General features: G+C 45.4%; 4 protein-coding genes across 4 annotated transcripts; 2 read left to right on the forward strand and 2 right to left on the reverse strand.

Moving 5' to 3' along the window:
- Nucleotides 1-2,451: 2,451 nt before the first annotated feature.
- F4813DRAFT_344200 (uncharacterized protein) lies at nt 2,452-4,267 on the reverse strand. The gene has a single exon (XM_049241634.1). The coding sequence runs from the start codon at nt 3,637-3,639 to the stop codon at nt 2,635-2,637; it is 1,005 nt and encodes a 334-aa protein (XP_049104304.1). The 5' UTR covers nt 3,640-4,267; the 3' UTR covers nt 2,452-2,634.
- Nucleotides 4,268-9,488: 5,221 nt separating this feature from the next.
- F4813DRAFT_344202 (glycoside hydrolase family 7 protein) lies at nt 9,489-11,499 on the forward strand. The gene is made up of 3 exons (XM_049241635.1): nt 9,489-10,159; nt 10,252-10,580; nt 10,664-11,499. Exons 1-3 carry the CDS (start codon nt 9,889-9,891, stop codon nt 11,318-11,320), a joined length of 1,257 nt encoding a protein of 418 aa, XP_049104305.1. The 5' UTR covers nt 9,489-9,888; the 3' UTR covers nt 11,321-11,499.
- F4813DRAFT_344204 (uncharacterized protein) lies at nt 11,500-12,886 on the reverse strand. The gene is made up of 3 exons (XM_049241636.1): nt 12,471-12,886; nt 11,776-12,410; nt 11,500-11,721 (listed from the first exon to the last, which is right to left on the reverse strand). Exon 2 carries the CDS (start codon nt 12,271-12,273, stop codon nt 12,007-12,009), a length of 267 nt encoding a protein of 88 aa, XP_049104306.1. The 5' UTR covers nt 12,274-12,410; nt 12,471-12,886; the 3' UTR covers nt 11,500-11,721; nt 11,776-12,006.
- F4813DRAFT_105363 (DUF455 domain protein) lies at nt 12,445-14,528 on the forward strand. The gene has a single exon (XM_049238437.1). It carries the CDS (start codon nt 13,169-13,171, stop codon nt 14,288-14,290), a length of 1,122 nt encoding a protein of 373 aa, XP_049104307.1. The 5' UTR covers nt 12,445-13,168; the 3' UTR covers nt 14,291-14,528.
- The last annotated feature ends 213 nt before the right edge of the window (nt 14,529-14,741 follow it).

Here is a 14,741-nt window from a genome sequence, read left to right on the forward strand (position 1 = left end):
CCTATGATATAGCTCTCGCTAAAGTGAAATCTAGATTGTCTCTATTCACGACCTACTCCGACCAGTAGATTGGTAAGGCTTTTCCCAAAATCAATTTCGCAAAAATAGAATGTTCTCAATGTCACCTTTTAGATGTTCTGTATTCATTAGGTATGTAGGTACGTATGCGTGCTTTGTTCTACTAAAAATATTCCGAATGATGAGTTCCAATAGGGTTCAGTGTATAAGATATCAAATGACTCACCTTACCACAATGGTAAAATAGAGGCGGCTGTAACCTATATGTAATATGATGCCTACATTATAACGTTTGTTACAACTAGAAACATAAGCATAGCATTAATAAACGTATTAGTCTTCACGTTCCGTTATTTAGATAGGTAGGTACCTAGGTAGGTAGGTAGTTTAGTACTTCGTAAGGTTTGCGACTTATAAACCTCGGGAAACATATCAAACATTCCCGGCGAGTTCTGGCGAACGAGACCGACGAGCATGCTGATCAGCCAAACAATATTTGTGTAATTCGAGGAAACACGAACGGGCAGAAGGGCCCAGGCGACGTACAAGGCATAGTTGTTCCAGAAGCACCACCTCGTTATCTAATGCGTTACTCTTCCTATAGTATACATAAACCGAAGGCCAGCATCAGCAGTCAGAATGTATCTGCCGAAGCTAGAAAGAAAGCGAAGGAGAAATTGAGGAACGTAAAGGAGTGAGAGAGATACTACCTGCAGACTCGTGATTGAGTATTATTGTATTTCAGGTAGCCTGGAGGGTCTGCTTCGCCGTGTGTATAGGCCCTGCCCCTTTTCAGATCTCGCTATCGAAATATCGGCGTTAACTTATAATGTCGACATCCAATCCTTGTTTATATCAAATTATTCTCATACTTCAGTTGTGCTGAGCGAATACATGATGATATTTCATTCCTAACTTCAATTCATGGTGAGAAAATCCCCCCAAACTCCGAATGGAATTACCAGTCTCATGTCATAATATCCTCTGAAGCTACGCTTCCTCCCGATACCTTATCGTTTGCTCGAAGCTACGCGTTCTTGGACATTGTTGGTGGGATTCGGGATATGGCTCGAGCCAGGTTGAGGTTAGAAAATGACGTTTCGATAAAAACTGCGAGTCCGAGGTGTTCCTATTTATCTCTACTTATTCTTGATCATTTATTATATATGTTTTCATTCTCAGGTAACCAAATCGACTACATACTACATACTATCATTAAAGTGATTAATGATATAACCATAGCTACTACATAACAGGTACGTAAGGTACATAGGTCGCTTCCTATGTCTTTGATGACACCCTGGAATGCTCCCTAGTCAGTTGCAACATCAAAATTAGCTTAGATCGTATAAAGAGGTTATTAAAATGCTTAGCTATTTTGAAATTGATCTAGACTATAAATCCAGCCAGGGAAGAATGTATTCTACCGAGATTGTTACGATTTATCTTTAGATGCTCATCACATCAACACTGTATATCTTCACAATGCCCCTTTCCCTACCTTGGTAGGATATTCAAGTGTGCTATTCGTCCATTAAGTGGCTTTATTCATAGCTGGTGTAATGTATCCCTTCGAAGACTATATATTGCGAATTTTCAATTAATAGTAGCTACTAGGATGGGCTGAACACTACCTCGATAGTAAAAGCGCCGTTGGACAAGAAGTATCAACACCACCCAGTAGTTCATCGGTCCATTGTTTCGGAGTGGAAGAGAGACAAGCTTTGAGCGGAGCTGCCACGCGAGAGGCGGGGAGATTTTGCATGCGTTTAGATCGAGATCATCGTTCTCCAGACTATGCGGGACTAACACACGATTCGCTCAAGTCTCAAAGTAATTTGTCTTTGTTACCTATCTTGCTCCTCTCTGATTTGAAACGTATGAGTTAACGTTGTTGATCACTTAGTTGTCGATATGATATCTAATGTTGTTATTGAGTTTGCTATGAACTGCCTGGGTAGATCCGCGAAAAGAGGAGGATCATGGTGCTTTAAGCTCATGATCTAAGCTACATACAGGTAATGATGCTCTTAGGTACGGCAACGTTATCTTTATTTCCGATTAGCAAATTATTCCTAACTATGTATTTTCTATCAACATCTATCGACATCTATCAACATATAGTTCTTCAAGATTACTATGTACACAAGGACTGAGAAACGTACCTACCTATGTACGTACGCTTGCAGGGTACATGGGGGATGGCAGCGGGGGAAACATTTCTAGGTAAAGATCTTCAGTTCTCAAGGTTCTAATTGGGCCAAACAATCACCGAGTCTAATACCGGGTCTTACTCCGGGTTCCGAAACAATGGCACCTTCTAGTACCGCACAAGTGTGTAAACTAGCCTTCGGCTTCTTCCAGATGCAGTAAATCAGAGAATCAAAAAGAACAAATGATCCATTTTCTCGCTGCTCACTTGATCCTAGTAGCCACGACTAAACTTCACTAATGGGAGAATGGGAGTTCAAGGTCTTTGAATACGAAGAGTTTCTTCATTAGATGTCATATCCTATGCCTAGTGTTATGTGCCATTAAAGGGGTATATGGGCCAGTCATCAATTATACCAGCGTAGATAACCAAGCCGAGCGCTGCCATTCCCGAATACGCTAATATCAAACAGTCTCAACGACTTCCCGAGTCTCAACCTGAACCGTCACCGCCGCGTTAATATTTACGATGTCACTCCAGGGGTTTTCCTTTTCCGGAATCCAACCCATCTGGATCTCCCCGCAGCACACGATGAACAATTTCGGCTTGCCATCCACGTAGTTCAGCTCGACGGCTGTTGGCGAGGCTAAATTTCGCAAGACAACATTTGTCGTGGCCTTGCCCGTCGAGGGCTCGATGTCGATCTTCCAGATAAAACCATCCTTATAACTACACGTGTAGGCCGCAGTCTCATCCTGTGTAAGAACTAGCCCGTCGCAGTCAATGATCTCATCAGTAAGAATCTGCACAGGTCCTGTTATGCGGATTCCTACAGATGGATCATCATGAACTTGTTGGATCGGGATGCGACATAATGTACCAGCACTGGTATTCGTAAACCATATAAATTCATCTGTGATGCATATCCGGTTAAGACCGAAGAAATTCCCTTCGCCATTTGCAATCTTCATACTGTCGTCGGCTACAAGTAATGTTGATTGACCTGTCTGTGTATCAAGATGCCATATGCAATTCTTAGTTGAGTCTGGTATTAGCACCACACGATCTGAAATCGCGACGGCGGCTGCACAAAGGCCCGTATCTGGCAATTCGGCTACTTTGGTGACTTTGGGCGGATTGCTGTCATCGGGGCTGAGCGCGACGTGCCATACGATAAAATCGTTGAATTCGACACTAATTAGGTCACTAACGGTTGAAAGAACGAAATATTCATCTTTAGTACCCGGTATGGGATCCGCATCGATAATACCGTTCGCGGCTTCGTCAAAGGTATGCAGTAGCTGAGGCGTCGAATCTGAGTCTTCGGGATAAAATGTGTATAATTCGGGTTCGTCTAGTCGGCAGGCTAGTATTTTGCCATTAGGCCGAAAAGCAAAAGCTTCAAACCAAGAGTCTGATGGTAATTGTGTCACTAGGACTACATCCTGATCAGATCCGTCCTCGAGCATGGTTGAGTATAACGAGACTGAGAATTTTATGTGATGCAAATGTGTATGTTAGCTTGAAGTTGATAAAGTCAAAACGAATAACTCAGACGGCATTGCGACCTGACCGAATATGAAATACTTGAAACCCCATGGCGGCCCATTGCCATAATAATGTGATTTAGGCCCCTATCCCTGAACTATACTAAGAATCTTTAGGCGGGTATTTCCTGCATGAACAATTCATGTGCAAATGCGGCACACGTAAAGTGGAAAGTGGAGATGTGAAAAAGATCGGGAAATTATCTCGTTGCTGTGTTAAGTGTAAGCTACAGGGAGTCTTCCCGCTTCTAGTTTGGATGCTAAGAGAATACGCTTAGTTGCGTCAAAGTATTGAAAAGTGACAGTTTGTGGTAAATATTTCTTAGACTAGTTGATTCTATACTCGTGATAATTACCTCGATACTAGATATACTTCGAATATAAGACTCACTTGGTGAGATTGTTGGTATATGTATATTAAGTTATGACTTCGTACATCGCCGTCCCAGTGGCTCCTCTATTGATCGACTAAAACTAGTTGCCATTGCCGTGGTAAGCGAACCGTAATCGGCTAGGAGACTTATTTACGCGAATGCCCAACCCGTTCCCGAGTCCTTATTCTGCATATTAGGTAGTTTCCCCGACCGCGGACGTGGGATTACGATCAATCACTTCCAACCAATACAATAGTACAGGGTGGTCAGCCAACGACCCGAGCAAATTTCGGAACGTCCCACGATACCGACTCCGCACCATGTAAGTAATTAAGATACACCAGAACCACCCGCTTTGATTCCGTTACTGATGCCATTGTTGGGTTTTTGTTAACCACGGACGTGGGTATCTGGGCATGTAAGTAATTTAAGTCTGGTCAATAACCATCCATAGGGCTTCCCTTGTTGTCTCGGTCGGTGCCCAGTTATAGAATACTAGCAGCATCATCCACTAATGGTTTTAGTCTGCGATGGCGCTCTTTGCGCCCAAGAAGCTCTAGCCCCATTAGTTTGTGGGTTAGAAAACGGAACAAGCCTATGTAAGAGGTAATCAAAAGAGTAGGGCAGCAACCGAGCCGAACTCTTACAGTCTCGTTCCGGGTCCACCGGCGGATGCCTGAGCGTCCCATCCCCGGCAATATGACCCAGTCCCCTATTTTCTTTGGTGAGCCCCAGACCATATCTACCTATAATCTACCTATACATATATCGATATGATTTTCGGGTTGCAACTCCAGAGCGCAACCGACATTGAGCCCCTGGACGCTTAAATAGTATATTCGATGTTGGTGCTTAGTTGCTATAGTTATCGGACTTTGTTCAGGAGATCGTCACTACGAATTACTGCGTAAGACCCATTAACCCCATGTAAGCACTTAACCTAGACGCTTGCCAGCTGTCCCATCGTAGCCCGTCAGTAGCTCCCATGTTCTGTTGCCAAACTTGCTCTTTACATACCTCTTTACATACCTCTTTACTTTACTTCGGTGAGGATCTAATTGTGACAAGCCTTACAGTTACGAACCAACAAATTTCCAAGCCAGCGGCTTAAATTCCGGTTGGATATCCCAGCTGCCTAGGTAGATATCACAGAGGTGATGTTAAACCCACGTTCAAATTATGATGCCCACTAATAACGACACAACTCTAAAATCCTAAAGGTAATTGTATTAATTGCTATTTTATATTTGAGTGCGGTGACCTTAATACTAGACTGTCGGCCCCGGTGCCTCTAGTGCTGGAAGACTTTGCCTCTTCAGAATATTTCTTATCCTTTCGATTAATACACCTATTAGCCCTTTTTTCAATAATGTGAGTTTTCCCGCCATAATAATATCCCATTAGGGTCCGGACATGGACCAAAAACGGTAACCACACATTGTCCACCATATGTAGGTATATTTATCCAATAGACTTGGAGCCTCAAGCTCGGTACCAAAAAGAAGCCTTCGCCTTTTTACGATTTGATCCACAGAATTCCGTAACCAAGATAAGATCGTAGAAAAGACCCAATTTACATAAAACCCTCTTGTCTTATACATTGGGGAAGTGGAGTATTTTCCGGCCCATGTCCGGATCCCAATACATAGGATATATCTACCTTGTAAACACTCTACACTTTAAACTAGCTACAATGAACAAAGAGTCCTTTTCTCTCTTTCTCTCTCTTCAGTATTGAGGTTGGTGTATTTCGAATATACTATTCTCCAAAGAGGAATATTTAGCAGGGTATATTCTAAGTTCAGTATCAGCAACGTTCAAGGTAGTGGCTTACAGTTGCTCGTCTAATTTTCAAGTAATATATGCATATACATAAATTATTTTATTAACTTAGGTACGTGGGTATAAGATCTTACACAGGTGGAATGTCAAGGCCAAATCCAGGGCCAACCTTACATTTAAACCCCGGTGCAAGAGGCTGTGGAAGAGTCAACTGACCACCAGTGCAAGTAGCGAAGTGCAAACCATCATCAAGGCAAGTAAGATAGCCTTCTACACATATTCCTAGGTCCGTTGTAGAAGCCGTTTTTGACGTACTAGTCGATACTACTCCTTTGGACAATGATGGTGATATAGATAGCGTTGAAATTGTCAAAATAGAAGAAGAGGACATGGTTCTCGATACATTGGGTTCCGATATAAAGGCTGGACTAAGTTGAGAAGATGTACTCACATCAGGGGTTCCATCAGGGGTTCCAGGAATGATCCCTTGCCCAGCTCGGGGATTTCCATCACACGGCTGTTTGAAAAGATTCTCAGAACCTTCTGGATAGTCAACAGAAGGACCAGGATTCGGGAACGCAATTGCTATCTATTGCTGTATGGCTTCTTCAGTTGTACATCCTCCCGAAACACCACCCATGTTAGCCATGAATAGCTCCGGAAAGGCCGCTCTCTTGTCAAGTGACGCCCGACGAGCTAGACTATTGATGCGTTTTCTCTTGGCCGAAGTAACAGTAATAGGCGCACAATTCATGTAATATTCTGGTTGTCCTCCAATTCGAGCAAGCCACTGGTTTCAAGTCAGCATTTTCCATTAAACATTACTAATAAGTCTTCACGCCGTCAAGTAATATCTAGTGAAATTCCCCATAAGAGCCCAAAGGCGGTTAGGAAAAGGGGAAGGGGGTGGAGGGTGCTTACAGTCCATGCAAAAATATAATCACCCGGTTCAATACCTTCTGGTATCTGGACAGAGTAGTGATCATGATTTGGGCCATCTAGATTCCCTCTTTGATTGTGCGCGGAACACTCACCTTCAATCGAGTGAATGACTTTCCATTTCGCAGTCTTGAGGGGGTAAGTTTCCCGTGTACCGTTACTGACCGGACCGGACAATCTAAACTGACAGGAACCACCACCGTGGACTGCTTGTCCTGAGAACGAGACACCTTGTTCATCCCCAATATATTAATAACCGTTGGGGGGCCCTCCGGTTCTAACTTGCCACCAGCTGGTATCTTGCAAGGAAAATCTTCACCAGTTGATGATATAGGGTTGGTCGGACCGTATTGGACGAAACGAAAGGGCTTTGGATTCTCGAGCACGACGTGTGCCTCGAGAAGCGAAAATATACCGAGAAGACCGCTAGATTACACAGCCTGTGATGCATACTGGAATAAGAAAATAAGGGTTATCGTATATCGTAATATCATGGGTCTAGAATATTTGCGAATTTGCCGTAAAGAAGAAGAATATAAGTACTTGTATCAAAGACAACAGCGACATAAAGATCTAAGAACAATTATATTATCCTTTAGGCCTGCTAAAATGAACTAGATAATATCTCTTTTTGTTTTTCATAGGGTACCTATACAGTTACAATGACAAAAGACAAACACACGAATCCTTGCAATAGTAGAAGAAGGCCAAAATCGAACCTAGGCACACATTCTAAATATCAAGTAACCTTCTTCCATAAAGCTAAATCTTATTCATATCCTTAACTCAACTAGGTACTTAGCTTTGTCTGGTATCAACCCTTCTGCTGTAACCATATCTGTATAACTCCTATTATCTTATGTCACCTAGGTAGATCTCTGAGGATATAAAAGCAAGTAATAGTTCTGAACAATGCTTCAATGACAAAGGTCATATATTAGTTCATTTTGCTTACATTTGTATTTTATTCGTCACCCCTATCACGACTCTCTAAGAATTAAACCGTAGTCTAACGAAAGTGATGGTAGGTCAGTAAGCATTTGATGATATAGGCAGAGCGGAATTTACTCAAGTTTTCGTACCGCAACAACTTAGAAGTCTGGATGGGTATAGAATAATAGAGAACTCCCTACCTTCTCAGTACACCGATAAATGCAGGCGTGCACCTACCATCTAATCATTGACGTGTAAAAAGCCTGACCAAATCCGGCTGTCTGTCTAATGCATCACATGCGTCAACATACGACTATATCAGATGTTCATGTGTTATGCCGTTTATCTGCAGCCGCCCTCGGCATACTACAGGATCCATAGAGTACCTTAAACGCAACCCCCTGATAATCATAGCTTTAGGTAAGTGCTGTGTCTTGTTAGCTGACCGATGTCAAACTCTCAATCATATCACAACACTAGCGCAGCCTATCTTCATTATCACACCGGTAGCAATGGGTTCTCAGGTGTTTAATGTTCACCGGGTCTAAGTCTTCTAGCAACTGATTCTAATTGGTGTTTCGAAATTGTTCCCCAGGTATATATGACTGATTATAGGTCTATTGAGATGCAGTTGACTTATCTATTTTGACGGTCTTGGCTACAGAACCGACATAGCTCCCGCCAGACGATTGCTTGGAGGTTCTAGTGCACGAAGGTCTAGAGAAGTACACTTTCCGAACTTGGATTTCCAACGGGTACTGATATTCTGTCGGGAGAACTTCTGGGTAGCCTAATGGGTCTTGTGATTACTAGCCTTGACAAGACAAAGAGCTTCTCAGCCAATACATACATTAATAACACTATACGACCTGAGAATAACTTGACTGTTTAGACCGATACTCGAGCTGAAAAGGCCCTCTTAGACAAGTCCGAGAGTGTTACAGCAACCGTAGTTCAGCACCTTAGTGTTGAGTATGAAAAGGGTAGAAAAATACTTAAGTATCGGAGCGATGCCTGCGTACCCCCCTTCCCCGCGGTGGCCCGGACATGCTAGCACCTGGCTTCTCTGACATCTATGTAGAAAGCTAAGGATCACCTTTGAAAAGAGCAAAATGTGCACACCGCTGGGTGGGATTTTATGTTATGATACCGCGAGAACTACGGGGCGTTGTTGACCTAGAACTGAGTCTACGGCTGCGCCAATCTTCGTGTGTGCGATGCAAGTACATATTATACCAATCGTTGCCTAGTCGAATCCGCAAGGGGTTATCCATGTATGCTATATACATAAGCAGAGCATGCCGCACAGATCCAAAATAAATCAGTCTAGGCCTTAGTAGACTACTGGAACTTGCCGTTGTCCAACTCGCACGTCTTAGCAAGAGCACTATGCTTTAAATCAATGCGGTATCTAGCAACATTGCTATAGAATAACTAGGTAATCATGATTTAAATATTAGTTAAATATAATGGGATATTGGATCATAACTAATTTCACCATTGAATTGGCTCGAGTTGTTTGGATGCTCCGGTGAATTTTAGAATATTTTCGGTACATTTACTACCGCTTGACTTCTAATTATAACCCGACAGATATTAGAGTGCTTACGTTCGATATGTCCCCGGTATGATTACCGGACTATCGCTATTTCGTATTCTGCTCTTTCTCTAGTGGATAGGTAAGCATGATGCGTAATTTAAGAGAGGCTCATCTCATGCAGGAACATTGATAAGAGGTTAATTAGTAATTAAGATAGAACTCGTAATCAGCCATGGCAGCGACATTTTTCACACGGGTAGGGTTGTATTAGACATAGCGTGTACTGATTCGGGCTTTTTCTCCACAGGGGATACGACAAACGGTGCCGCCGGGATGCCGGGCCATCTTCCCCCGGATCACCAGCTTAAGCCGGCATTTCACTCTCCACGCGTCAAAACAGGCCTCAAATAACTTGGCGCGTGGATGGCATGATTTGGGGAAGTTGGGGAACGTGGAAATTTGATGTATCGATTTCGTGGAGAATCCACGAGAAAATATATATATATATATATCCTTGAATATGAGTTGCTCCTGGAGTAGTGTTGCGTGCTCGTCAGTGCATCGAAATCACTTGACGAAGGAATTCGAAGAACATCGAACGCAATGGCCTCTAGCAAGCTTGCCTTCGGCCTCGCAGTCCTCAGCCTCGCCGCCGCGCAGAAACCTGGAAACACTACTGATGTTTATCCCGAGTTGATAACTTACCGATGCACCGTGGCTGGCGGTTGTAAGGAGTCGACCAATTACATCGTCCTCGACTCATCTGCACATCGGGTTCACCAAGACGGCAGCGATGTTGGCTGTGGTGACTGGGGCAACAAGCCCAATGAAACGGCTTGCCCTACCAAGGAGGCATGCGCTCAAAACTGCATTAGTATGTGATATCACGACCCCTTCGAATTGGGTGTTGGATTTTACCAGCCCCTTTAAAAGCCACAACGACAGTAACTAACATTCTAACTACAGTGGAGGCTCAAGTCGACTACAGCAGCATTGGTGTCACGACTGATGGAACCTCGTTGAACTTGCAGATGATCGTTGGCGACGACGTTGTCTCTCCCCGCATCTACCTCCTAGATGCAGCCAAGGAGAAATATGACCTGTTAAAGCTCACCGGTGCCGAGATCACCTTCGACGTCGAAGCTAGCCATCTGCCGTGCGGCATGAATAGCGCTTTTTACCTCTCTGAGATGTTGGAAGATGGAGGTAAGAGTGAGCTGAACCCTGGTGGAGCTGCCTGGGGTACTGGATACTGTGATGCCCAGTGCTATGTCACTCCTTTTATCAACGGTGAGGTAAGAAATATCTAAATTAACGCACCAATCAAGCTTTCCTAGTTTCTGTGCGCGATGGTATTGTTATCTAACAGTTGTATTAGGGCAACGTTGACGGCAAGGGCGCTTGCTGCAATGAGATGGACATCTGGGAGGCCAACTCGCGTTCCACCCAAATTGCACCTCACACTTGCAACCAGACCGGACTATACATGTGCACAGGAGACGAGTGCGGAGACGACGGTGTCTGTGATAAGGACGGTTGCAGTTGGAACCCCTACCGCCTTGACCAGCCCAACTACTACGGAAGGGGAGCGAACTACACGGTAGACACGACCAGGCCATTCACGGTCGTCACCCAGTTCCCCGCCGACGAGGAGGGCAAATTAAAGGAGATCCACCGCCTGTACGTCCAGGATGACAAGGTCATCAGAGCCGAGGTAGTGAAGAAGACTGGTATACCCGAGGTTTCATTCACCAACGATGAATACTGCGCTGCGACAGGCGCGACTAGTTTCATGAACCTTGGCGCCCACGAGGAAATGGGGGATGCTCTGACTCGAGGAATGGTCTTGACTTTCAGCATCTGGTGGGATGAAGAAGGCTACATGTCGTGGCTTGACGGCGCCGAAAGGGGTTCTGGCCCCTGCAACGCCACCGAGGGAGACCCCACGAACATCCGTAAGATCGAGCCGCATCCTGAGGTGACATTCAGCAACCTGAAGTGGGGTGAGATTGGATCGACGTTCCCTGCTCAATAGATGCTGTAGGAGGGTTAGATCATACAGATTTCTTGCATATTATTTGGTCCTTGGATATTTGTGTCTTGTTGTTGTCTAACCGGAACACACCCACCAAGTTATATCAAGTAGGTCGTATCAAGTCGTATCAACTCGCCAAATAAAATACACGTGCATTCCATAACCGTATACCGTCTACGAACACCATTTTAACCCCACTTTGAATCTATATCGTGTTCTAGCTTACTTAGACGCGATTGGTATAATTAACTAATTAACTGGCTTAGAGTCCCGGCGGAACCAACCTGATTCGGATATTTAAGTTGCAACCTGTATTGTACCAATACTACCCAACCCAAGGAACCATAGGCAAATTACTGTGGTTCGAGGTGTTGCCTGATTGGAGGCGGATTGAAACCATAGTAAGACCACGACTCTAGTACAGCCGTATTGTATTAAGCAGACCGCAACTATAGACTTTATGATCTAGAAGAGTATGTCGAACAGGCGGTATGATCGAGCCATTCAGCTGAGGCTGAGCTTGCTTGTACCTATCGCGAAACAGTGTCGCAGCGCGTTCACCGACTATTTGAAAATGACATAAGCGTTGCTTGCGTATCACCACCAGTTCATGTTTCCCGAATCGTGTGCGCGGATGATGACGACAGCTATTCTTAGCACTCACGGAATTCCTTATTGGCTCATCTCTACAGAGAACTTGTTAGCAAACAGATCTCATCGCTACAGGGCTGGGCTGGCCTGCCCCCAATCTCAGTTGCGTCTAAGCGGAAGCAAAGATACAACGTGTAAAGTGAAGAATATATCAATATACCTATCAATATATAAATATATAAATATGAGACTAGCTCTCTCACTCTTATAAGGCAGATCAGACCAAGGCTTGACGCTCTAAAACCATTTATAAAAAGCCAGGCACATCCCTTTCCCACCTTCGCCATGCAAGAAGAATACATCGTCTCTAAACGTCATACCAAACGTTCTACTATCAGTTTTGCAATACGCTTTGCGCAGTTTATCAACAGCGGCAAGCAAGAAAATATTCGCGAGCGACCAAAAGGGGCTCACTAGCACTCATGGGGATAAGACTTAGGTTTGTATTCACGATTTGACTGGCTTCCGTGAGAGCTTCGATTGACGTATTCTACTGCAGCTCGTGGTGGCAGGGAAATAAGAGAACCCAGGCGTACGATGAATGGACCGATAGGCAGTGTTCTTATAAGAGTACCTCCTATACATTACGAACCCGATAATTATACAACAAATCGGCGCGAATTTTTAGTGGTTGAAACATTTTAGCGTTTATTTAGGGAGAATTCGTCTCCTCAAATAATATACCAGATCGAGTTATTATTTACCTGTTATTGACAATCTGGAGTTTGGAGTCTGGTGTTGGTGATGAAATGGATATCTCAAGCGTTTGGGTATATATACCTAGGTACCTATTTATGTTTAACGCCTCCTATAGCTTCGCTTAACTACCTAGTTAAGCATAGCTAGGTGGCTATGCTTCTTTCAAGTATATAATGCTATGTAATTTCATCTCTCCATGGAGTGGAAATGGGAAGATACTTGAACTGAGATTGTTCTTATAAATGCATGTCTTGTATTGGAAGCTGGTAAGTGTTATATGCTAATAATATGTTAATAAACAGTAACTCTGTCTTATCTAATAGGCACATATTTTATTATCTTATCGAACCCATTAAAGCAACCCACCGCAACCTGTTCATCTCACACACACCGGCCGAATTGGCCCTCTTAAGGCATAACATCGTTCGCGATCCTTGATACAACACCACAAAGACAGCCCAGCAGAAAGCGACCTCCCATCTCCGCCCCCCCCTCACGATGCAGGGCTTCAACATGGGGCGGTACGTGCCGCCCGACGTCGAGGGGACCACGACCGGCAACAAACTGCACAAGAAGCGCCCCCCAGGGTTCTCCGGCGGACAGCAGACAGTGCGCTTCGAGATGCCCTTCGCGATATGGTGCGCACACTGCCCACAACCCACGCTCATCGCGCAAGGCGTGCGCTTCAACGCCGCCAAGCGCAAAGTTGGGTCCTACCACAGCACGCCCATCTTCGCCTTCCGCATGACGCACACCGCGTGCAGCGGCGCCATCGAGATCCGCACCGACCCCGAACACACCACCTACGCAGTGACCGAGGGCGCGCGCCGGCGGGACACGGGGTCGCCCGATCCGCTATCCGCGCCGATACTGACAGACGCGGAGCGCGAGAGCCTGCGCACGAACGCGTTTGCCAAGCTGGAGAAGACGATTGCCGACCGCAAGGTCCTGGAAGCCGCGAAGGAGCGCATCGACGAGCTGGAGGTGGAGAGCGCGCGCCGTTGGGAGGACCCGTACGAGCAGAACCGCCGGCTGCGCGCTGCGTTTCGGGTCGGGCGCAAGGAGCGCGAGCGGGATGCCGCGGCGGCGGAGAACTTGCGCGAGAGGATGGGCTTAGGGATCGAGTTGCTGCCTGCGAGCGACGAGGACGCGCGACGGGCTGCGCTGGTGGATTTTGGACCGTCGTCGGACGCCGCGGGCGGCGAGATGGGGCGCAAGGCGCTTGCGAAGCCGTTATTCCCGACAAGTTCGGGGAGTGGTAGTGGTAGTGGTAGCAGCGCGGATACGAAAGACGATAGGAGGAAGAAGACGAAAAGCAAGAAGTTGAAATCCGAAGTCGCTGCTGCTCAGATGAGGGATATTTTGGTGTCCGAGATCGTTGGAAACACGCGGGTGGCTCAGGACCCGTTCCTGTCGCTGGATCGTAGTAATGGGGATAGTAATAAAGGCCCCTCTAGGATTGCTGGGATTAAGAGAAAGAGGCGAGAGCCGGAGCCGGAGCCGGAGTCTGAAGATCATGAGCAGCCTGAATCGTCAGAAAAGAGAGGGGCGGCTGATATGGAACGAGAAGGGAAAGGCACGGTATCATTAACGTCGTTAGTTGAGTACGACTCGGATTAAGATATCACTACACTAGAATGGCGTCTTGGGGAAAATGGGTGTCTGGTTTTGGTCATTAAAGAGATACCCGGGTTAGATCATGGGATATAGCATATTAGGGGAGCCACTGGGGGCATAAGGCAAGATGAGGCTAAGCTTGTAGCACGGGTCTGGTCGGGTTGATTAGAATTTATCATCGATACCCTTGTTCTATAATGATCATGAAAGCAATCAAGAGTGGCCACCTCCAACGATTTGGTGCGAAAATAGCAAGCTGACCAAGAACGTATTGGAGGAAGTCCAGTAAAATATCAATGCTACCTAGCTGTCGAGAACGATTGCAATTCCAGCAGTCGGCTCAATTCCTTATGCAAATTACGTGCAAAAACACCAAACCCACCCACAATCGCAAGGGAAATCCGTGTTACTCCTTAATCCAGAGTTGATTCATCGAAGAGAGGCGAGTTGAAAA

The sequence above is a fragment of the Daldinia decipiens genome (assembly GCF_022478715.1).
Source record: "Daldinia decipiens strain CBS 113046 unplaced genomic scaffold F4813scaffold_2, whole genome shotgun sequence".
In the NCBI taxonomy this organism is placed as follows: Eukaryota; Fungi; Ascomycota; class Sordariomycetes; order Xylariales; family Hypoxylaceae; genus Daldinia; species Daldinia decipiens.